Source organism: Phytophthora sojae, assembly GCF_000149755.1.
Source record: "Phytophthora sojae unplaced genomic scaffold PHYSOscaffold_3, whole genome shotgun sequence".
Taxonomy (NCBI): Eukaryota; Oomycota; class Peronosporomycetes; order Peronosporales; family Peronosporaceae; genus Phytophthora; species Phytophthora sojae.
Window position 1 is genome coordinate 5,772,543 of NW_009258117.1, and position 20,878 is coordinate 5,793,420.

The 20,878-nt window shown below is 55.4% G+C and overlaps 8 protein-coding genes across 8 annotated transcripts; 4 read left to right on the forward strand and 4 right to left on the reverse strand.

Moving 5' to 3' along the window:
* Positions 1-171: 171 nt before the first annotated feature.
* On the forward strand, positions 172-752 carry PHYSODRAFT_557326 (hypothetical protein; the record flags this gene model as incomplete). The annotated part of the gene is made up of 1 exon (XM_009525529.1): positions 172-752. One exon carries the CDS (start codon positions 172-174, stop codon positions 646-648), a length of 477 nt encoding a protein of 158 aa, XP_009523824.1. The 3' UTR covers positions 649-752.
* A 190-nt stretch (positions 753-942) lies between these two features.
* PHYSODRAFT_354367 (hypothetical protein) lies at positions 943-2,021 on the forward strand. The gene has a single exon (XM_009525530.1). The coding sequence runs from the start codon at positions 1,023-1,025 to the stop codon at positions 1,551-1,553; it is 531 nt and encodes a 176-aa protein (XP_009523825.1). The 5' UTR covers positions 943-1,022; the 3' UTR covers positions 1,554-2,021.
* Positions 2,022-2,967: 946 nt separating this feature from the next.
* Positions 2,968-4,534, reverse strand: PHYSODRAFT_354368 (hypothetical protein). Its single transcript, XM_009525531.1, has 7 exons — positions 4,464-4,534; positions 4,321-4,370; positions 4,115-4,193; positions 3,925-4,043; positions 3,607-3,839; positions 3,235-3,517; positions 2,968-3,155 (listed from the first exon to the last, which is right to left on the reverse strand). Exons 1-7 carry the CDS (start codon positions 4,526-4,528, stop codon positions 3,073-3,075), a joined length of 912 nt encoding a protein of 303 aa, XP_009523826.1. The 5' UTR covers positions 4,529-4,534; the 3' UTR covers positions 2,968-3,072.
* Positions 4,535-4,686: 152 nt separating this feature from the next.
* PHYSODRAFT_350693 (hypothetical protein) lies at positions 4,687-6,202 on the forward strand (the record flags this gene model as incomplete). Its single annotated transcript, XM_009525532.1, has 4 exons — positions 4,687-4,977; positions 5,054-5,158; positions 5,230-5,437; positions 5,505-6,202. The coding sequence occupies exons 1-4, from the start codon at positions 4,741-4,743 to the stop codon at positions 6,200-6,202; spliced, it is 1,248 nt and encodes a 415-aa protein (XP_009523827.1). The 5' UTR covers positions 4,687-4,740.
* Positions 6,203-6,285: 83 nt separating this feature from the next.
* On the reverse strand, positions 6,286-8,697 carry PHYSODRAFT_542317 (hypothetical protein). Its single transcript, XM_009525533.1, has one exon. The coding sequence runs from the start codon at positions 8,605-8,607 to the stop codon at positions 6,385-6,387; it is 2,223 nt and encodes a 740-aa protein (XP_009523828.1). The 5' UTR covers positions 8,608-8,697; the 3' UTR covers positions 6,286-6,384.
* A 2,705-nt stretch (positions 8,698-11,402) lies between these two features.
* Positions 11,403-12,628, reverse strand: PHYSODRAFT_345618 (hypothetical protein; the record flags this gene model as incomplete). The annotated part of the gene is made up of 1 exon (XM_009525534.1): positions 11,403-12,628. One exon carries the CDS (start codon positions 12,626-12,628, stop codon positions 11,528-11,530), a length of 1,101 nt encoding a protein of 366 aa, XP_009523829.1. The 3' UTR covers positions 11,403-11,527.
* A 269-nt stretch (positions 12,629-12,897) lies between these two features.
* On the reverse strand, positions 12,898-13,645 carry PHYSODRAFT_329141 (hypothetical protein; the record flags this gene model as incomplete). Its single annotated transcript, XM_009525535.1, has 3 exons — positions 12,898-13,113; positions 13,208-13,420; positions 13,526-13,645. The coding sequence occupies 3 exons, from the start codon at positions 13,643-13,645 to the stop codon at positions 12,898-12,900; spliced, it is 549 nt and encodes a 182-aa protein (XP_009523830.1).
* Positions 13,646-16,275: 2,630 nt separating this feature from the next.
* Positions 16,276-16,566, forward strand: PHYSODRAFT_496897 (hypothetical protein; the record flags this gene model as incomplete). Its single annotated transcript, XM_009525536.1, has 1 exon — positions 16,276-16,566. The coding sequence occupies one exon, from the start codon at positions 16,276-16,278 to the stop codon at positions 16,564-16,566; it is 291 nt and encodes a 96-aa protein (XP_009523831.1).
* Between the last annotated feature and the right edge of the window lie 4,312 nt (positions 16,567-20,878).

Genomic DNA, 20,878 nt, shown 5'->3' on the forward strand with positions numbered 1-20,878 from the left:
TTACTTTTGCAAAGATTTTGTAACCGGTTTGCAACAGCGAAATTGGTCGGTTGTCCATTGCGTGGCTGACCATATTTTTATGGTGACCATTTCGGCCAGTCGATGCTGATGCTCCGCCGCTTGGCCGACTGCCGTGCGATTACGCGCCACAAGAACACGCTGGCGAGGGCCATGAGCGAGGCCGCCCGGCCGCCGGTGCCGCCGTTCACGCGCGAGTCGGCGGCGCTGAAAGTGCGTGCGGCCGAGGACGCGTGGAACTCCCGGGACCCCGCCCGCGTCGCGCTCGCGTACACCGTCGACAGCGCGTGGCGCAACCGCTCCGAGTTCGTGACGGGGCGGCAGGAGATCGAGGCGTTCCTGACGCGCAAGTGGGCGCGCGAGACGCAGTACCGGCTCATCAAGGAGCTCTTCGCCTTCGACGGCAGCCGCATCGCCGTGCGCTTCGCCTACGAGTGGCTGGACGCCGAGCAGCAGCAATGGTACCGCGCGTACGGCAACGAGAACTGGGAGTTCGACGCGCGGGGCCTCATGGCCAAGCGCTTCGCCTGCATCAACGACGTGCCAATCGACGAGCAGGACCGCCGCTTCCACTGGCCGCAGGGCCGCCGGCCCGACGACCACCCGGGGCTCAGCGAGCTGGGGCTGTAGCTTGCTCAGCAGGTAGTGCTGGGTAATGCATGCAGCGCCACGTCCCCGGGGAGAAGGAATCTGATTTCGCTTCTATCTGAGACGTCCGAGTTGATTTCTGTTTGCGACACCAAACTTCTACGCATTTCTAAAAATACAGTTGTCTTTTCGAACCAATCCGCGCGGTCCGCGTTTGGCATTGGCTAAAATTAGTCCCGCCCGATTTGGCATTGGCTAAAAATACCTTCTCGAACTGAACCGCCGGTTCGCAGGCGCTCTCGAAACGCAACGCCGGCGGCCATAGCGCAAAAGCCCAAGAAGAGCAAGCAAGACCTGAGGCTTCTCTCTTCTCTCTGCGTCTTCCTCTTCCCTGCCAGCCCACCCAAGACGCAGCCATGGCCACGATATACAGCGGCGCGCCCTCCCCGTCGCGCTTCCCGTTCTCCGCGCACACGCACTACACGGCCAACGCGGACGCCGCCTCCGCGCAGATTCAGATGCAGCAGCTCCGGTACGGCGGCTACGCCATGGACAACCAGATGGAGGCCTCGTCGCCGCCGTCCTTAGCGCCCCCGGGCGCCACGCTCGGCCTCCTGAGCAAGCAGCACCTGTACGAGTCCAACGCCATGCGCCTCTCCTCGCCCGGGTACAGCAACCAGCAGCAGAACGTGTCGGCCGCCATGTACATGCAGTCCATGATGAGCAAGATGTACCAGCCGCAGCAGCCCCATCCGCCCCCGATGGACATGTCGCCCCAGCAGCAGCAGCAGCAGACCGACGCGCTGCTCGTGTCGCCAGGCGTCCCCGCGCCCGTAGAGCTGTCTATTTATGAGAACAAGCAGCCCACCGGCTTCCTGCACGTGACGGTGGGGAACCAGACCGTCGAGTTCTTCGACGGCGTCGCCAACATGCCGCAGAAGCGGTAGAGGCTTTTCTTTCTTCTCTCGCAAGATGAACGTGACAGCATCCCGCGACTAAAAGACGGGCCGTGTTCCCTCCTCTCTCCAACCTACAAGCCGCCAAGTACGTAACGATTGGACGCCCTCTGCTGATTCCCAGGACGACAGCGACCAGCCTCTTTATTGAAAAACAAGAAGAATCCCCAGAGCAAGCGTCGGAAAGCCAAGTGAACGAGGTGGCGGAGCGCTATAGAAACTCTTCTCGTCCGTGTCATCGTGGTGTATTGCGTCAAGTTTCGTGAGCCAAGCCAAGCCAGCCAGAGGCAGCTAGCTGCTAGCTTCTCTTTTGTGTGTATTTTATCGGCAGTCCCGAGTTCCTCCGCTGCCGTCGACGCCTGTACTTCTTCACTTTCATCGTATCTTTCTTCCTTTTCATTTTCACCAGCCATTTCAATTTAATCGCAAGAAGACAACGACCAGTTTTGCTTTCCACGCACGCATTGTACAGTGTATTTGTAGCTCTCAAGTCTACGGCGGTGCCACCAGAGGTACCGTGTCCACTGCAACAACGTCTTACTCTTGTTGCGTCGACTCCGATTCACGTGGAGCAGCCGCAACCTTAGGCTGAGGCGTGGGGACGGCGATACCGCGAGCCTTGAGGCGGCTGGCGATTGTACCATACTCAAACACCAGGCCGCCAACCTCGGCGTCGTCGTAAAAGATGAGGATGCCGTCGCTCTCGTCGGTCAGGCCGAGCTCCGCCTCGGAGCAGATCATGCCCTGCGAGACCTCTCCGCGCAGCTTGGACTTCTTGATCTTGAGCTTCTTCCTGCAAGCCACAATAACAAGCAACGGACATCTGTGTGAGAGACTACTGCAACAACTGCCAGTCTGCCATGTGGATACGGGTACTCAACGTACAGCTCTCCGGTCTCGGGCTCCTTGATGGCCAGCCTGGTGCCCACTTTGGCCACGGGCACGCGCGCGCCTTGACGCACGTTGGAGGCGCCGCAGATGATCTGCAGCAGGTTCTCCTTGTCCCCGACGTTGACGGCGCAGATGTTCAGTCGGTCGGCCTGCGGGTGCGGGTGGAACTCCACGATCTCGCCCACGACCAACGTGTTCCACGTCGTCTCCACCACCGGCTGCTGCTGCGGAGCCTTCTTCTTCTTCTCGGCTACCGCGGCCTCTTCTTGAACCGCAGAGCTGGCGGAGTCGCTGAAGGCGGCGAGCTGGCTGCGGACACCGCGCAGCAGCACAGCACGAGGCTGGCAGCGGAGCGACCGGAGCATCATAGCTGATGATGATGAGCGAGAGGCCGAGAATGACAGGCGTAACCCGATTTGTAACTGGGGTACACTGTCGGACACCGAGAAGTAACTGGTCAAGAAGTTGAAGTTTTGGCCGACGTTATCATTCTTGTCGTCTTGTGTATTAGAAAGCGCTGCACGAACGTGTACGACTGGTTAGCCTACAGCAAAAAAAAATCTTGGTTGGCACACGGGCGCCACCTTGGATCTCAATGGCTTCATCCTCTTTCTCTCGTCTAAGCGCGCGCGAAGGTTCGGCCCGTGATCGTCTTCTTCTGGGTCTTGGACTGGTCCTTCTCGGGACGCGCGCGGTTCAGCACTGATACAAGTAAACGCGGAATACAATGCACCGGTTAGTAAACACAGTAGTGAGCCCACGCACCACGAAGGGTACGAACCTTGCAGCAGCAGGTCCACGCGCTTCCGCATGCGGATGTGCAGGTACGTCTTGGACGCCTTGATGTGGTAGTGCAGGTAGTTGCGCAGACCCTGCACCAGCGTGGCCGCCTTGATACGCTTCTCGGTTGTGTCCACATGGGTCGGGAAGATGGCAATGCTCAGATAGCCGACCAGGTCCGGCGAGTTACGCAGGCCTGGGGCACCGCGCAGCTCAAGGGGCGGGTCCTTGCCGAACGCAACAGGGGGCGCGTTGTTTACAGTGCGACGGGTGTCCACAAACTCCTGCAGTACGAAAAGCGTGATGTCAACCGTCGATGTTAGTTACTCTCCTTCTTTAAACAAACTGGGACGACGAGGAAGAGCAGACGTACCTGCAGGAACACGCGTGCTATGGCCTGGTCCGTCTTGTCATCGAAGCAGACCGAGTACACGATGACGATGCGGTCGGCCTGAGGGAGCACGTAAATGGTCTCGTTGCGGCGGTACGGAATCTGCACGGGACCGAGGGAGCTCGCGTTTCCATTTTGCAGAGCCTCAAAGCACTGCTCGAACGGGGCGCCCAGAATGTTGCGCTTCAGCACCGAAATGCGATCAATGAACGACGCTGTAGGAGAAACACAATACACTCGAATTGTCAGAACCCATCTTCAACACGTCGCCATTTATCAAAATCAGCATTCCACACGTACAGGCATTGGCCGGGGTGATCAAGTCCACGTTGACCTGCAGCGAGAAGTCAAAGCCCGCCTTCGCGGCGACGAGCTGGCACTCCGGGTAGGTCGCGGCGAACATCTGCGTGACACCCAGTCTACCATTCAACCTCCTGTTAGCGCCAACTAACAAACCGAGAAAACAACTATACAACACAGCACCGCGTACCCTTCCAGCGTCTTGTAGGGCGGGTAGGCCATGGAGACCGTCAGCAGGTTGTCCGCGATCGACAGGTCATACTGCACATCTGCCCAGCGAATACCCCCGTCAACACGTCAGTATCCCCAACCTCCAAGGAGATCCACCCCCTTTTAAGCTACAGTAGCCTCCCTCGCTGCTCGCAATATCGTTTCCCCCCTCGACTGTAAACTCACCGTCAAAGTCGCACAGGCGGATCTCGAGCGGCGGCACGGGGCGAGGAGCTCTGCACACAAACAATCACACAACGAACAATTCAGCGCCAGAACGAAACCACCGAGACTCCCCCCTCACGCGTCAACAGAGCTGCGTCGCGTACTTCTCGCCCAGGCGGCCCTCCAGCACCTCCTTGATGATCTTGTTCTCCGACTCGAGGAACAGCATGTTCACTTCCTGACAACAGCCTTCCCAGATGCGAACTGGGAACAAGAGGGGATTGTCACAATCGCATCGGTTTCTTACCGGTCATGCTCCGGTACATCAATCTCATGTCACAGACAAATAATCACATCGGTTTCTTATCGGTACGTCAGCTTGAAACGGCTTCGTGGTGGGTGTATCATCGTCACATCCGGAGCAGCTCTTCCTCTCGCAGCATGACGTCGCGCCCACCGCTGCCGTCGACCACGTCGTCCATGAGCCTCGTCGCGGGTCCGAGCGAGCTCGAGTACGGCGTCTACGGCCGCGTGCTGTTCTGCGGCCAGCTGGAGAAGCGCCGCGACGGCGCCGTGCGCGGCGGCTGGGCCTCGCGGCTCTTCGTCCTCACGCCCGAGACGCTGCACTACTACCGCAAGGCCACGGAGTTCGAGCTGCTGGGAGAAGAGCGCGGACACGTGAGTCGGATGTAGAGCGGTTCTACCTTGACGTTCGTATACCCTACTGACGAGTGAGTGGTGATGTGTGCTGCAGATCGCGTTGTCCTCCATCACGAGGGTGCGCGCCATGCCCGAGGATGAAGCGCCCTACTCGTCGATCGAGCCGGGGGTAGAGCACTACTACCTCGAGATCTGCACGGTAGGTCAATGTTATAGCTGTGTAATTGCGGTGGGGGTGTGGGAGACGGCTGATAAGGTAGTTGTTGACAGGAAGATCGGCTGTACTTGATGCGCACGCCGATTCGCGAGGCGTCGACGTGCGAGAGCTGGTCGATCGCCATCGAGGAGCAGCGCAAGGTGCTACGATCTGGGAAGGCGAATCAACGTGAGTCCTCCTCAAACTCTGTCCCCTTTCCGGAGGCGTTGCCCAGCCCCACCCTGCTTGCACGCAACCATGAACTTTTCTCCCATTTCGTAAGTACAGGTCGTCTTACGGCGCCTTTGTGTGTCGTGCTTTCCGCCGTGTCGTGGATCTGTTTCACTAGAGTATAAAAGCGTCCTCCTGTTTGCGAACGAACAGGAAGCGTCGCCGCCGCGCGTGGCCATGGTCTCGGTCGTGCACGTGAGCGAGCGGGATGCGCGTCCTGCGGAGAAGGTGATCAAGCGGCGGACCGAGTGGGGCGAAAAGCTGGACCTCGGCGTGATCCCCCAGGGAGGGGCGTGCGTCATTTTGCTCCAAGATGGCGGCCTCGGCCGCATTGGCACTCAGGCGCTTATGAGCAGCTGGGACGCCGGACGCGTGTGCTGGATTGAAGTCACCGACGCCGAATTCCCCACGGAGATCGAAGTCTCGGTAACCTGCAAGGTGCTTTCTCAAGAGACCAAGTTGAAGTCGCCCAAGCCCCAAAGCGCCCAGGAGGGTCACCCGAAGTGGGTGGAGTGGGTGGACGAAGGCTCCAGCATTGGCTTCCTGCTCATGTGCCTGTTTGTTCACCTGCTGTACGGCGTGGACGGCTTCCACTGGTCGCACAAGTGCTGCCTCACGGTCGGTGCTGCACTCGCGATATCGACGATCCTCAACGGATCGACCAGAAACTCTCCGACGCCAGCGCCCACGCCTAGACACTCCAGCCCGACGAACTTCCTACCCAAGCTGCAGTTCACTCTCACCGTTCATCGCTGCCGGATAAAGATGGAGGGCACGGAGTACATTTACCCGCAAGCGAGCGGCGACAAGAAGTAGACTGCGCGTCTTCCGTAGTCATGGATAGAGCTATGAGCAAACGTGCGTCATACATGCGTGCACTCCAACTCGGATGTTTGATTGAGAAGCGAACGAAGCAAGTTCAATAAATTACTTATCCTACCGAGGCTCTTGAATACGTGTGCGTTGTTTTTTCTAGTGTATAGCTTTGTCAGCGATGATCAACCGACCACCCGCCCAGTGGCTCGGCGAGCCGTGTCCAGCAGTGCAATCACTGCCTGTCGGTCTGAGTCAGCGTAGCCCAGTTCGATGAGTCGCTGGCTGAATTCCTGTAGAGTGAGCGCGCCGCACGAGAGGCTGCTCATGCCCAGCATGACGTCCATGAGGATCTCGGGCCGCTTGATCTTGAGCAGAGCGCCGCGCTCGATGAGCCCCATCGACGGGAACGAAAGCTTCCACAGCTCGCGAAATTTGCGCTCAGCAACCTCAGGGTCCTCGACGACGGGGGGTGTCGTTGCAGGCGTCTCCACGTTAGTGTTGTCCATTTGGAAAGACCGCGTGCGAGGTGCGTCGGGATGACGACCATAAGTCTCGATCTGCTGCAGGGTATCGACGATTCCTTCAGATGAGCTGCGCTCACGGAAAATTCGCTCACGGGGCGACTGCAGGTCTCGTCGACATTGTTGACGTGTACGTTCCTGCTGCTGATGGCGCGTGTACGGCTGCCGGTGGTTGCTGTTGGCATATCTAGAGTTGGCAGGCGGTTGCTGCGGCTTCGTTCCTCGCTGGCTGTACTCCTGAATATTTCCCGCTTTTCCGACCGAGACAAACACCTCAGCTTCGTCCGGCAGCTCTGCAATCTCCTCCACAGTGCGAATCGGCTCGCCGTCTTCCCTCGAGATGTCAATAATCTGGTTCTCCTTGACGCCAAACCGAATCTTGAGCACGTCCATAATCACCTGCGCTTCCGTCCCTTCGAAATACGAGATGCACACCGTCCGACCGAAGGTGGACAAACTGTTCACGTTCAGGTGCTTGCAACGCTGCACGCGCGGCTGAAGCCCCTTGCGCGACCGCGGCAAATTAATCTGCCATAACCTGCTCACACACACCTGGCACACGCGTCGCGGCCGCTGTTCATCCACTTCGCCTTTGCTAGCTGCGGTCTTTTCGCGCTCGGGGTTGGCCAGTCGAGTGCTGGTGCACTTGCTGCAGAAAGCCTTACGGCAGTAGCTACACTTGTGTTTCCACTCCAGCAACGAGAACATCTTGCGGCAGCGCGAGCAGTTCTCCGTCTTGTTGGAGTGCACCTGCAGAGGAACCGGTCGATCGGGAATCAAGTTCTGCAGCATGTTGTCCACCTCGTCCGATGTGATGCTGTTGCCCTTGTAGAGCCGGAACTCCTCCACCATCAGAGACTTGATGAAACCTTGGTTCGGGTACACGACGCCGCGACTGGCCATCGCAAAATTCACGGCCGTGACGAGAGACCAGTTGTTGGCGCGCATTAAATACATGATGACGAGGGTGGCCGAGCGCGAGATGCCCTGTGTGCAGTGCACCAGGACGCGGCCGTGCTGCGTGCGCTTGGCGGACTCGATGAACCTGTACGCCGCGTCGAAGTACGAGCTGATGTCGGCCTCGGGGCGGTCCTTGATGGTGACGTTCAGGTACTTGACACCGTCGCTCTCGAAGGTGTTGCCCACGTCCAGGCTGGCGTTCACGACGTGCGTGATGCCCAGGTGCGAGACCACCTGCTTGGACTGCGCGTGCCACATATTGCCCAGGAAGAGGAAGCCCTCGAGGATCTCGTTCGGGTAGTTGAGGTTGTGCGTGCCGCTCTTGGTGCGCGTGAGCTGGCCCGAGATCTCGTCCAGCAGCGCCGACGTCGTGTAGAACGGGTAGCGGTACTTGAAGGTGAGGAAGCCGTCGGTGAGCAGCTTGACGCTCGTGACGAGGCCGTCCTCGATGAGGAGGCGCTCGAGCTTGCGCAGCCAGCTGCAGGGATTCTTGGCCACGCCGGCGTCGTCCGCCGAGCTCTTCTTGACGGCGTCCCCGAACAGCACGACGTCGCGCAGCTTGCGCTTCTTGCTCGAGAAGAGGTAGCGCTGCTCCTCGAGCAGGCCGCCCTCGACGTCGTCCAGCGAGCGGCAGCCCTGCATGGGCGGCACGGAGATGGCGGACGGGATTGAGTCCTCCTCGTACTCCTCGCGCGTGCGCGTGTCGATGAGGATCATGCCGCGCGACGCCTGCACCTGGTTGTACAGCCAGCGGCAGTTGACCTCGCCCGTGCGCACGAGGCGCTTGCGCGGCGGCGGGGAGGACGCCACGGGCTCGCTGCTGTCCTCCGTGGGGCACGCGCCGGCTGCGTCGGGCGCCTCGTCCTTGGCGACGTCCGACGCCGCGTTCTTGCTGCTGCTGGCGCTGTCGTCGCCCACGGACATGGCGGCGGTCGGGAGCTGCGGGACCAGAGTGGCGGGCGTGGGCGTGGGCGTTGGGTTGTGGCCGGCGAGGGAGTGGGCGGGCGCTGCTGGCATTCGCTGGCGCCTCGCGTGGCTGCTTCGGTAATCGGAGGCGGGCGAAATGCCGCCGGCAGAGCGTCGTCGAGGCAGCGGGTAGAGTGGAGAGATCCGGATCTGCCGTAGCGGTCTGGTTCATAACTGCTGGAGGTTGCTGCTGTCTGGTGGACTGTGCGTGTACCTTGGCAAAAAGAGGCCCAAGCAGCGAGAAAGGATGGGGGGCGTGTGGAGTCGTGAGAGTCGATGCCTCGGCAGTGGATTGAAACAGCTATTTACACCAAAACCGGTAGTAGGAGCTCTGAGGTAACTGATAAGATAAGGAAATACATAGTTTATAAATGCCTTGGATATATCCGTTTTCGCAGGTTGCCTTAGAAAAAGCAGCCACTCCAGCTCTTTCTGGCTCTCGGGGGAATACTGGGCGCAAGTGAAAATCGTCCGTGGCTTTTCTAGCGCGACGCTAAAGTCGAGGTAAACACAAAAACAGTAGGCTGACCGACGAGGCGCAAAACGTCAGTAGTACAGTATACAGCCGCAGTGTACAGCTGAGCTGCGTTGCTGTTCACCAGCTTGTAGCCACGGCGGAAATCATTTGCGGTTCGGTTAGTCAGACTGTACCTAAAATTCGTGGGGGTATTAACCATGACTCACTGGTGTATTCGAGAAGCTACTGTACAGTGCTGCTGTTGGCAGCCACAGTAGAATGAACTCGCCAGCAAAGATTACTGTAGTTTGCGGGGCCTAATTTCTATAGCGATGGCGCTAGAGCTGAAAACTTAAACTAAAGTCTGAAGACATACTTAGCTAATAAAAATGGGGAAAATAACAAGAGCATTACGTAAATTGTATGCCAACTCAAACGGGGGCGAAGCCACTCACTGTAGTTAGATAAAATTAGCATGTGCAATTGCCTCAAAGACACACAATTTTACTTAGCCACCCCTGACAGTTATCGAGATAATCTCGTTTGAAGATGACCAATCAAATTTCGTACCTAATCGGAAAAATAAATCTGAAAGGCGAGAAACAGTATTGCGTTTACTCGATCGTTCGGATAAAATTTCACCCCTCCAGCTTGAGAAGCGCTCGCGGCAATGTTGTCTTACTAAAGCCTCGTTTCTTTCACCACGTTCTCGATCAATTTCGTTGGCACGTTCGACCAGCAAGACCCGTTGCTAAGCTTTTCTATATTGCCCAGGTCAAAAAGGTCACTTGTGTTTGCGGTTTGCTTACACCGCGACCGAACAAAAATACAGAGCCGTCAAGTACAAATTGTAATTACAAGTACAAAGCTGCTCTCAGGGTCCTACTGGATCGTCTTCAGGCCGAACTCCAACAAGTGCCCTACTTAAAGCAGAGGCCAAAACCTCCCCACACACACACACATTGTTGTATGCACTGTATACTTCGCCTCCGGGGGGGTACAGACGATTGTGGCTGCTGCAATCAAAGGCGTGAACGATAAACTCAACAAGCACCGAGGAAAAAAAACAAGCAGGAGCAGGAGAACTCGAGCGAACCGACGCTGAACAGTGGGAAGAACACAATAATATACTACTACCGATCCACTATAACCGCAGCGAATTTGTAAAACGAATGCGTTGTACACACTACTCTACGAAATTTCGATAGTGGTTGAAGGACACCCTTCGATCAATGTGGGCGGTGAAACAACGAACATGTCGTTGGTGAGAGAGCTTCGCATATTAGGACCCAACGACCACTCTATGGGTGGTGAAAACGCGCAAGTTACTGTTTTTGGGTCTATCTCCGGCTCCACTTGAAAACGTGTTCATACAGTAAAGTGTCTCGATAAGGAACGCCTGATATGAATAGAAAGAAGAAGGTATATTCATGATTGAAGGTTTATCTCGTCACATCAAATTCCCCTATGTACTGATTTATCGGCACGTGATGAGTTGGAGCGTGGCGAAAGCACGAACATATCTTGCTACGCACACGGGAGGAAACCACTAGACCATGTGACATCGAGTCGATGTTCTTTCGCATGCCTGTGTGGACTCCGAATTGATCAGGCCGCCACCATGGCTAACCAAATAGTTAACGGGCAAGCGTCAAGCAAAAAGATGTGGAAGATGTGTGGCGTTAGCTGTCTAAAACAGTACATCAGACAGACAGTGGGTACAAAAGGGGGATGATGACTTCCTGCAGAGTATAAAATATAGCCCGTTCCTTATCGAGGCACTTTACTGTACTGGTGTTTAGGTTTTTATTGCACGTATTGATTTGGGTGTTTTGATTTCAATTTTTCATGTATTGATTTTGGGTAAACGGTGTTAAGTCGGTGTGACACCGTTGCTCCAACGTTCCTTGTAATTCTGAGCGTGGACGCGGCCAGGGACCAATGGCAATCACAACGATTGGAAGTGGTGACGGCGAGAACGAGAACATTGCGCAACTGAGGCGAGACCCAAGCGGCGTTTGGCAGGCATCTTCATCGTCAGACTCCATGCAAAGTGACTGTTGACTGTGTGCTGTTCAGTCAACGGATCAACGCGATGGGGGTAAAGCAATCACACATTTTAGTCTGTCCACTGTGGAAACGTCAATGTCTCCAGTTCATGTCGTCTTTTACATGCTTACTCCGCTCTCGATGTTGCCAACGCCAGCAGACACTTGAGCAGAGAGCACATGTCCTTTACCAGACGAATCTGATAACCACTTGCTCAGCAATGCAACGAAAGGCAAGGTGGTACATGGTTTAACGTATTGTGGAGATTCACGCTAGATTCGTTCTCTAGCGTTTATAATTCTACACGGTGTAGCCACATTGTGTGGGTGCATGCGACTAAGCTAAGTATCTTACAGCGGATCGATGTTGCGGTCACATAATGGAGCACTGGCCTTCCTTGGACACCGCGGGCAGCTCGAGCTGCGGAGACGTCCTGCGCTCGAGCCTTGCCGGGCGACTTGGCAAGCCGCCGCTAACCAGCAGGTCCAGCTCGTCCTCCGTGACGCTGCACTTGCCGTGGAACAGGCGACGCTCCTCTCGCATCAGCGCGCGCAGGAATCCTTCGTTCGGGACCACCACGCCGCGGCCCGAGCGCGTAAAGTTAAACGCTTGCGCCAGCGACCAATGGTACGCGCGCATAACGTACAAGATCACGAGCGTTGCCGAGCGCGAGATGCCCTGCGTGCAGTGCACCAGCACGCGGCAGGGCTTTCCGTCCTTCGTGGTCGAGCGCTCAGCCTTGGCGATGAACTCGAATGCGGCATCGAAGAACCGAGCGACGTTGGCCTCAGGTTTGTCCGGCAGCTTGACGTTGAAGTACTTGATCCCGTCCTGCTCGAAGACGTTGCCGATGTCCAGCGTGGCGTTCACCACATGAGTGATCCCCAAGTGCTGGACAACTTGCTGACATTGCGCCTGCCACATGTTCCCCAGAAACAATAAGTTGTCAATGATCTCGTTCGGGAACGAGACCTGGTGCTTGCCACTCTGCAGCACGCCGTCGCCGACGATGCCCTGCGTCGTGTAGAACGGGTAGCGTTTGTGGAACTTGGAGAAGCCCTCGCAGAGTCCCTTGATGGTCGCCGCGCGGCCGTCGTCGATGAGGAACTGCTCGAGTCGGAAGAACCACGACTGCGGGTTGCTCAGGTCTTCCGCGTCGGCGAAGAGCAAAATGTCGCGCAGGCCTCGCTTGAACGCCGAGAGTCCTTGGTTCTCCACGTACTCGGCGCAATCGCTGGTGTCGTCGTCCTCGGGCGGCGGCGGCACGTTGATGGCCCCAACCACCGTGTTGCTGATGAACTGCTCGCGCGAGCGGCAGTCGACGATGATCTCGCCCACGTGAATGTTGTTGAACAGCCAGCGACTGTCCACCACGCGCTTGCGCAGCGCCCGCTTCTTGCAGACCGCGCCGGTGGCTGCGCATTTGCAGGCGTCCCGGGCCGGAACCACTTGCACGAGCTGCGTCTCACCCATGGGGTGGCAGGGGACCGGGAGTCAATCAATGATGCCTGTCGCGAATCCAAAAGTGCCCCTGCGATCGCCGCCAGCAACTCGAGTGCCATCTTTTGTTGTGGCTCCATTTACTGAAATTTGATGCAGCGCTGTGATTGGCCCGTTGGGCTCAAGGAGCAGTCCAACTACCTGTGTCGCAGCATACCTCGGGAAAGTCGACGCATCGGATTGAACGGGTACGAGCCATTTTCTGTTATCGTCGACCTGTCAACTGGGCGGGCGCGTGTTTTTTAGTAGCCGGACTGAAGCGCCGGTAGAGTCGGATGGACGCGCTTCGTCTCTGGGGCGAGCTGCCCTTGCGCGGCGACTTTCTCAGCGAGTGCGATGGCGGTCTCAGTTGAAGGCCCTCGGCCGCAGCGCGCCGAGTCGGCGCGCTGCCCGCCGCTGCGAACCACTGGCGTGCGCAGCTCTTTGGCGGCGGGGAGGGAGATGGCTCCACCGGATCTCTACTTATGCGAAAAGCCGACGCAGAACCACTGCGCCACTGCCGCTTGCAGCGATACATCGTGCAATCCCGTCTCGTCTCGGAGGACAGCGCACCGCCGCCGGAGGCACCGCCGTGATCGCGCGGCGTCTATGAGCGCCACCCGCTCGCGCACGTGGCTTCACTCGCATCTGCAGTCCTTGAAGCACGCCGCGGCCACCACGCGCCGCTGTCGGCGGGGGCGCTTGCGTTTCGGCTGCACCAGAATGCCGGTGCTTTTGGCCACTCGAAGGCGGTCCGAGCTGGCCCAGAGCCAGAGTGCGGTCCGTCTACACATCTGCCGCGTCACATGCGCGCGTGCATAGACGACCAGCGGGATCCTGAGCTCATTTCGGGCCACAGCATGACGCGGTTATTCAGCACCAGCGCGTGACTTCGAGCTTGCCGAAGGCCTGCAGCAGCGGAGCGCCCAGGACGCTGTCCGCAGCCAGGATTGGGGGCTGGTTGTGTCTGTGCTGGGGAAGTTCGACGTCTTCCTGAAAAAGCGCACTCATCAGAGCAGCCCGACTACATGGAATGCACATGTACAACAAACTGTATCTGCTCCCGGAGCGTTTGTTTGTTTGCTTGCTTGCGGTTGTTGAACGGGCAAAACTTGCCCGTCGGCGAGCATGTGTATTGTGGTTTGAAGCTGAAGGCTGAATGAAGGGGAGCTTATTCGGCGAAAATCGTGGCGAGCAAGACTTTGGCCGCCAAGTTGGCGAGATTGCGTCGAGAATGTAATCTACCGTGGTTGAAAGAGGCTGCCGTGGTTGAAGAGGATGAAGGCCGACGTGGGAGTTCAATCACGCAAGGGGCAAGCGAAGATAACCTCTGGTAGATGATCTAGTAGATAGCGGTTGTCCGGGGCAGCTGCGACTACCAACTCAGCTTTCCTACGTCCCTCTGCATTGCAGACGAAGTCGCGCACAGCAAAAGGATCCTGTGTGCGTGTTCACTGACATGCTTTGATAAATTCGTCGGATGCGCCATGCTACTGTACCCGCTACCCTTCATCTCATGGGGATCACCTGCGGCCCGAAGCGGGATGACCTCAGCTCGATTCATCCCATAAGCTTAGTATGCTGGTGCCGAATCCGCACGCTACTCAATCCAGAAGATGAAGTTATGGTCGGTAATTGCACTCGTGGCGGCGGGATCGGCTAGTGTCCTCCGCTGTGACAAGAAGGTGCTCCGCAACTTCATCATCGACAGTGCCGATTCGATTGGGGGTGCAGCAATTGGATGCCAGTCAGCGAGTACGTGTTCCTGTACACTCGCTGAGGTACAAGTTTTATTTTTATTTGTTGCGGTTACCGCCGATAGCGCTGGGGGGCTGACCGGCCCCTCAGGTACCCGGTGGCTATGGCAATCGTCTCTACGTCTTCGTCTCCGTCCTATTTTCCTACAAGATGCATCCTAAATATGTATCTGATAGGCAACCCGGAGCGTTGCTCCGGGAGGGTACACAGGTCGGCGAATAGTTTCATGGACGATGATAACGGATAACAATTGAGTAAATCCCAAAGTTGTGTTGCTTTTAATCCTTTTAAGGATTTTAAAAGAGCACTACCAGCCGAACTCTCTAGTTGATTCTTATGTGGCCATAACACCCTGGTCAGCGTCCAATGGCTGCGTTGATGCCAGCAACGAGAGAGCTATTTCATTCAGTTTGCAGGTAAGGTATACTGTGCTCATTTAGTACTATGTTGTGTGCTAACGATCAGACGAGAGAGCTAGCAGAACGAAGGAGAGTTGCATGGTGCGCTGATCTTGACCTTTTAACTTGAGGGTAAAGTGCGGAATGAGAAATACGTTAATGTGCCAAGTCCTTGGAAGTGGGCGCTTCAACGCAGGTAAAGAAAGCCTAATTCAAACGAACGATGCTCGTGTCACTGTCGAGTTGAGCTGGTTGGTTTGGCGAGAGACACGAGGTTGGGCATCTTCGGCTAAGTGATTGAGTATTGAGCAAATTGACATGTAAAAAATGCAGCCTGTAGCTAGACAAGTCATATTGGTCATCTTCAGCTAAGCATGGCGCAAATTGATATTAATACGCCTTCAGCGAGGCCATGACGCTCTCATAGTGTCCTGGAGCGTCCGTAAGTGTTTGGACGCAGGTTTTGGTAAAGAAAGTACGATTAGTATCAACCTTTGGTAAATAATGTGCCTAAATCTTAGCATTTATCGACGGGTACCCGATTCCGGCAGATATTAGCTTAAACATTAAAATTAAGAAAGAGAGACCCGGTTTGGTACCCGGTTTCGGTAAGTTACATAATTTTTCTGCCGGCCAAGCACAGCTCTTCGACCTGTGAATTAGGACATTCTCGTACTTTTTGTGAAGAAGGCAGTGACTCTGGCTCCGCCCCAGCGTGCCTGACTATACAGTATACACCTGGGACACCCAAGGTTGCCTTTGGTTGTGAGTGTACGGGACGCGACTCCTTGAGCCCGTTGGCGTATAGTAGTTTGCAGCTAACACAGAGGGGGGGGGTTGGCACCTTCGAGGTTTCCCTCCTCAATCCCAAAGTTGTTCAGTGGGAAGCACGTGTGTTCCTAGCGTCGTCTTCCTGCTCACTAAGCTCTTCCTCCTACCAACACTCGCCTGCGCATCGTGACAGGTTATGAGCCCAACGCTCTGGGGCTTTGCGAGCAGTTCTCGTGTAGCTCGGAGACCAAGTGGACCGTCGTCTGGTGGTGGCACGCCAACTGTGGCTGCTGGCGGCCAAACTAGTGCTATTTCGTCTGGTTTTGCGGTGAGCGCAGTAGCTGGATCGATTGGAATCGCTCCTCCGGCGACTGTGATGACTCCTGCAGCTACCGGACCGAGTGTTGGGGTGAGTGTGACTACATCTGTCCCAAGTTTGATCTCTGCTGGCTCGAGTGGAACTGCTGGCACGCTGACTGGAGGGTTTACGTTCTTGGGGACAACTGGAGGTGGTTTTACGGGGGCGACTGGGGCTGGAGTGACAGCTGTAGCGCCTGCGCTTCGACTGCATCGAGCTTTGCGGCCTCGCCGTGGGGTACAGTCCCGTCGCTGCCGTCGCTGGGTTCGCCTGCATTTGCATCGTCTCTGGCGGGTGCTAGTGTACATGCAGCTCCTATGATGACTCCTCATTTCGCTAGTAGTGGCTGGTATGGAATGAAAATGGAGAATAAACCGCCTGTAATGTCGGGAAGTTTTGACTTGTATGCAGAGGAGCTGAAAACTTTCTTGACCAACATGGACATTTGGGGTGTTGTGGAGAATGCGTCAGCGGTTCGTGCAGCTGTTAGCGAGGAGCAAGTTCGTCGAATGAATAATTTGGCTCGTGGTGCAATCATGCGAGGCGTTCCTAAGGCCGATGCTGAGTTGATATGCCATCAGCAGAGCGCGCAAGATATGTGGACTGCATTTGTTGATAAGCAGACCAAACGCGAGTATGCAAATTAATCTTCGCTCGACAACGGTTGATTGCGAACGCGTACACGCCAGGGAGGAACATGAATGACTGGCTTCGTGAGATGCAGCTCTATCGTAATGAGCTACTGCACTATCGAAGAGGGGTTTCTGACGAGGAATTCGCCGAGATTCTCCTTGGTAACGTGGTGCAGACACATCGCGACGTTGTTCGACAGTTCTCCAAACACTTTGACCCTGGTTACCAGCGATCGACTCCGTCGTCGGCTCAAGTGATGAATGCATTGAGAGCAGAGTCGGAGCTCGACGCCAGGATGGATGATCCACAGCAAGGCCGTGATATCTCTTCCGCGCAGGCTGGCAAGAAGCAAGGCCAGCAGCCGCAAGGAAAAGGCAAGAAGCGTGGTCGAGGTAGATATAAGGCTAAGAGTGGTAATCCGAAGCAAGTTGGAAAGAAGCCTGGTGGTGAGGACAAACGTGAGTGCTGGAATTGCCATCAAGTTGGCCACATCCAGACAAATTGTCCGAATCCCAAACGCGATGACGATGAGTCTGATTCGCAGCTCCCAGAGCGGAAACGCTGGCAACATAAGAAGAAAGCTGGGAAAAACGGCGAGAAGCGTGATGTGAATATGCTTTCTCGTTGTGATGATAGTTCGGCGCCTACGGCAACGCAGAGTTCTCTCGATGGTGGAGTTGAGTGGATCTTGGACTCAGCGAGTGACTGCCACGTCTGTACCAATATACCGATCTACGCCAAGATGATGGACCTATGGTGTTTGATTGGGAAGGCAAGCCGTCCAAGAGCAGAGGGTTGATTGGAGAAGTAAATGTTCGAGTGAAGAACGAGAATCAGCCTGATATTCCTGTTTCGTTTTGTCTGGGTAATGTGCTCTACACAGCTAGCGGCACAAACAATTTACTGAGTCTGGATAAGCTTGAGAAGGACGGATGGGACTTCGTCAAGCTGAAGAAACAGAAGTGTGCGTGGCTTCGTAAGGGTAGAGTGCTGCTGAGACTGATGAAGACTCGCGGACGATATCGCTTGCAGTCGACGGTATGTCCTACAAAGCAAATAGAGGCAGTCGAGCAAAGCAAACCGGACAAGGAGCGAGCTTTGGTACGGTGGCACGCCCGTCTCGGCCATCTCAACTTTGCTGCTTTACAGCGAATGGTCCGAGAAGGCACTGTGGATGGCTTGGAGTTGAGTGGGAGTGTGCGCGCGCCCGAAGAGCAGTGCTGGACGTGTGTGCAAGCCAAGATGCGACGAATGTCGTACAAGCAGGTGACCACTGATAGAGCGCGGGAGCCGTATCAGAAGCTCATGTCTGATGAATGCTTCCTTTACGAGCCTACCTACAATGGTTATTTATATTTTCAGCTTGTGCTGGATGAAGCGACTCGTTACGTGTGGGACTTTCTTCTGAAGCGAAAGGAGGAAGCTGCCGATGTTGTGATGAAACATGTGGCTTGGATACTCGCACGAGGGCATCGAGTTGAAGCTTTTGGCTCGGACGGAGGAGGTGAACTAATCAGTAACCGGTTTAAGGCCTTCTTGAGAACGAATGGAATTGCGCTGGCAAAGACCAACTCATAGAGTCCGAAGGAAAATGGACTCGTTGAGCGCATGCATGGGGTGGTGCTGTCCCGTGTGCGGAGCTTGTTGACAACGGTGAATCTACCTAACCTGCTCTGGGGAGAAGCGTTTGATTTTGCGGTGGAGGTGCTCAATATTAGTCCAAGCGCTGCACTTGACGGAGAAACACCGTACACTCGGCGCTTCGGAGAGCGGCCGGACCTATCCAACCTGAGGACGTGGGGTTGTTTGGTCTACACCTTCACTGCAAAAGTCCTAAGGAAGAACAAATTAGAGAATCCTGGACAGCCTGGACTCTTCCTCGGGTACGGCAAGGAGTCGATGAGCTACCGTGTTCTTGATTTGAAGACTGGAAAGGTGAAAGAACTTAGGACAGTTGAATTTGCTGAGAACTGGACTGTGGAGTACAGTTATGTTGAAAAACTCCTGCTCAATCGATACAAGCGCGGCAAGTATCAGCTTCCGTCCCGAATTCCTTTTGTTCGGCTAGATGACTTGACGTCCCCCAGTCCAGCTCGAAGACCTCTCGGAGAGCCTGAAAGAGATCACAGTGATGAACATCGCGATAAACGGCGTTGCAGTGAGGACTTACGAGGGCAAGCCAGTACTGTAGTTGAAGCTCCGTTTGCTGTGGGTGGGCCGGCGTTGGCTAGCTCTCCTGCAGGCAGCACGTCGAGCGCGAATCTGACGGGTGCAGGTGAAACTGTAGCTCGGTCGTCACGTGCGCGTGGACTACGAGAAGTGGATCATGTGCCACAGCATGAGGACACTGATGGAGACGGCGGTGCAGAAGGTGGAGAGAACCTGCCTCATCGCAGTTGTTCTGCACCTTTTGAGGACGGTGGAGGGCTGTCTAACCGCAGTCGCTCTGCGTCTTCAAGAGACTCGCTAGCTCACAGTGACTCAGATGTTGTGGATAATGACCCAGACTGGAGTGACTCGGATGATGATCCTGTTGATGTTGTAATTGCGAACGGTGATCCGGTAGAAGAAATTCCTCGCTCAGTGGGAGCAGGAAGAGAGACTGATGACGAGGCAAATGAAGGAGTTGGTGCTTCGTTCCGACGGTCGACGCGCATCCGACGACCGAATGTCCGACTGAGCGACTATGATGTAGATATTCCGGCGTGCTTAGTGATTCAGGCAGTGAATGAATTGCTAGAGCCGACTTCAGTTGAAGAGGCTTTGTCTGCTCCTGATGCTAAGGAATGGATTAAAGCTCTGGACACGGAACATCAAGAGATGCTGCGCAACCATGTGTGGGAACTTGTGGATCGACCTGAAGGAGTAAAAGTCTTGAAGAACAAGTGGGTCTTCGTAAAGAAGAGGAACGCACAAGGAGAGGTAATGCGCTACCGAGCGCGACTTACGGTGAAAGGTTGTCAACAAGAGTTTGGGATTAACTTTTGGGAAACCTACGCTCCTGTCGCGAAGATTGAATCAGTGCGGTTCTTGCTTCTGCTGGCTCTGGAACTCGGACTGCTGTGCAGACAAGTTGACTTTGTCACTGCATTCCTTAATGGACCCATAGGAGAAGCAGACATATACATGGAGCAGCCAGACTATGTCAACGATGGTTCGGGCCGTGTCTGCAAGTTGCAGCAAAGTCTCTACGGTCTACGACAAGCACCGCGCATATGGTACCGGATGCTAGACAAGTATCTGCGCAAGTGCGGCTTCAAGCGTACCAAGATGGACGCTGGCGTGTATGGGAGGACCGTGGGAGCGAACAAGGTCTATGTGGCTGTGTATGTCGATGACCTGCTTATTGTTGGGAAAGAGCCTGACATTGAGATGGTGTTAGCTGAGCTGCGAAGCAAGTTTAAGATTAAGGACTTGGGTAACGGGAAGCACTTGCTGGGGATGGAGATAACGTACGTACCGGGGCGCATGTTGACGATCTCGCAGAAGGCGTACTGTGAGAAGATCTTGTCGAGATTCAAGATGCAGAAAAGTAAACCGGTACCTACCCCACAGGTGAAAGGGAACTTCCCGATGCCTGGCAATCCAGATGTGGAACCAGTGTGTGTTAATGATGACCCGGACATTGACTATCGGCAGATTGTGGGATCACTGCAGTATTTGGCACAGTGCACGCGGCCAGATATTGCAAACGCCGTCCGGACGCTGGGGAAATTCCTGAACTGCTTCACGCACGAGCACCACGTGCTTTCAAAGAGAGTGCTTCAGTACCTGAGAGGGACTACGGATTACGGTCTAGTGTGGACACGATCTGAGAAGCCCGACTTGCAATTTGCAGCCTACGTGGATGCATGGCGACCCTCAGTGAAAGATCTGAAAGTTGTAGCGTATGCAGACGCAGATTTGGGCAATGAGAAGGATGATCGGCGATCGGTCTCTGGTTTCGTGCTGCAGATGGAGGGATGCACCTACGCATACTCAAGCCACAAACCGCGACTCATTACAGATGACACATGCAGCTCGGAATTTGTTGCTGCAGCAGAGTGTGCAACTATGATACTGTGGACTCACAATCTCTGTAAGGAGCTTGGATTGCACCGCAAGAAGACGATTCTCTACGATGACAATCAAGCTGCTATCGCTGTAATAACGGCAAACACTGGGGACTACAAGGTCAAAGGAATTGATCTGAAGTACCACAAGATCCGTGACTACGTGGATAGAGATGAGTTTACTATCGAGTATTGCCCGTCTGAGGAGATGATTGCAGACATATTGACGAAGCCTCTTGGGCCCACGCAATTCAAGAAGCTGCGACCGAGCCTG

What these genes read in the sequence shown, in the direction of transcription:
- PHYSODRAFT_354368 (XM_009525531.1), bottom strand. Translation starts at nt 4,528, where the DNA reads ATGCTGTTCCTCGAGTCGGAGAACAAGATCATCAAGGAGGTGCTGGAG. An exon ending in GATCACCCCGGCCAATGCCT is followed by an intron (nt 3,840 to 3,924) that starts GTACGTGTGGAA and finishes TTTCTCCTACAG; the next exon opens with CGTCGTTCATTGATCGCATT. An exon ending in CGTGGACCTGCTGCTGCAAG is followed by an intron (nt 3,156 to 3,234) that starts GTTCGTACCCTT and finishes TACTTGTATCAG; the next exon opens with TGCTGAACCGCGCGCGTCCC.
- PHYSODRAFT_354367 (XM_009525530.1), top strand. Translation starts at nt 1,023, where the DNA reads ATGGCCACGATATACAGCGGCGCGCCCTCCCCGTCGCGCTTCCCGTTC.
- PHYSODRAFT_542317 (XM_009525533.1), bottom strand. Translation starts at nt 8,607, where the DNA reads ATGTCCGTGGGCGACGACAGCGCCAGCAGCAGCAAGAACGCGGCGTCG.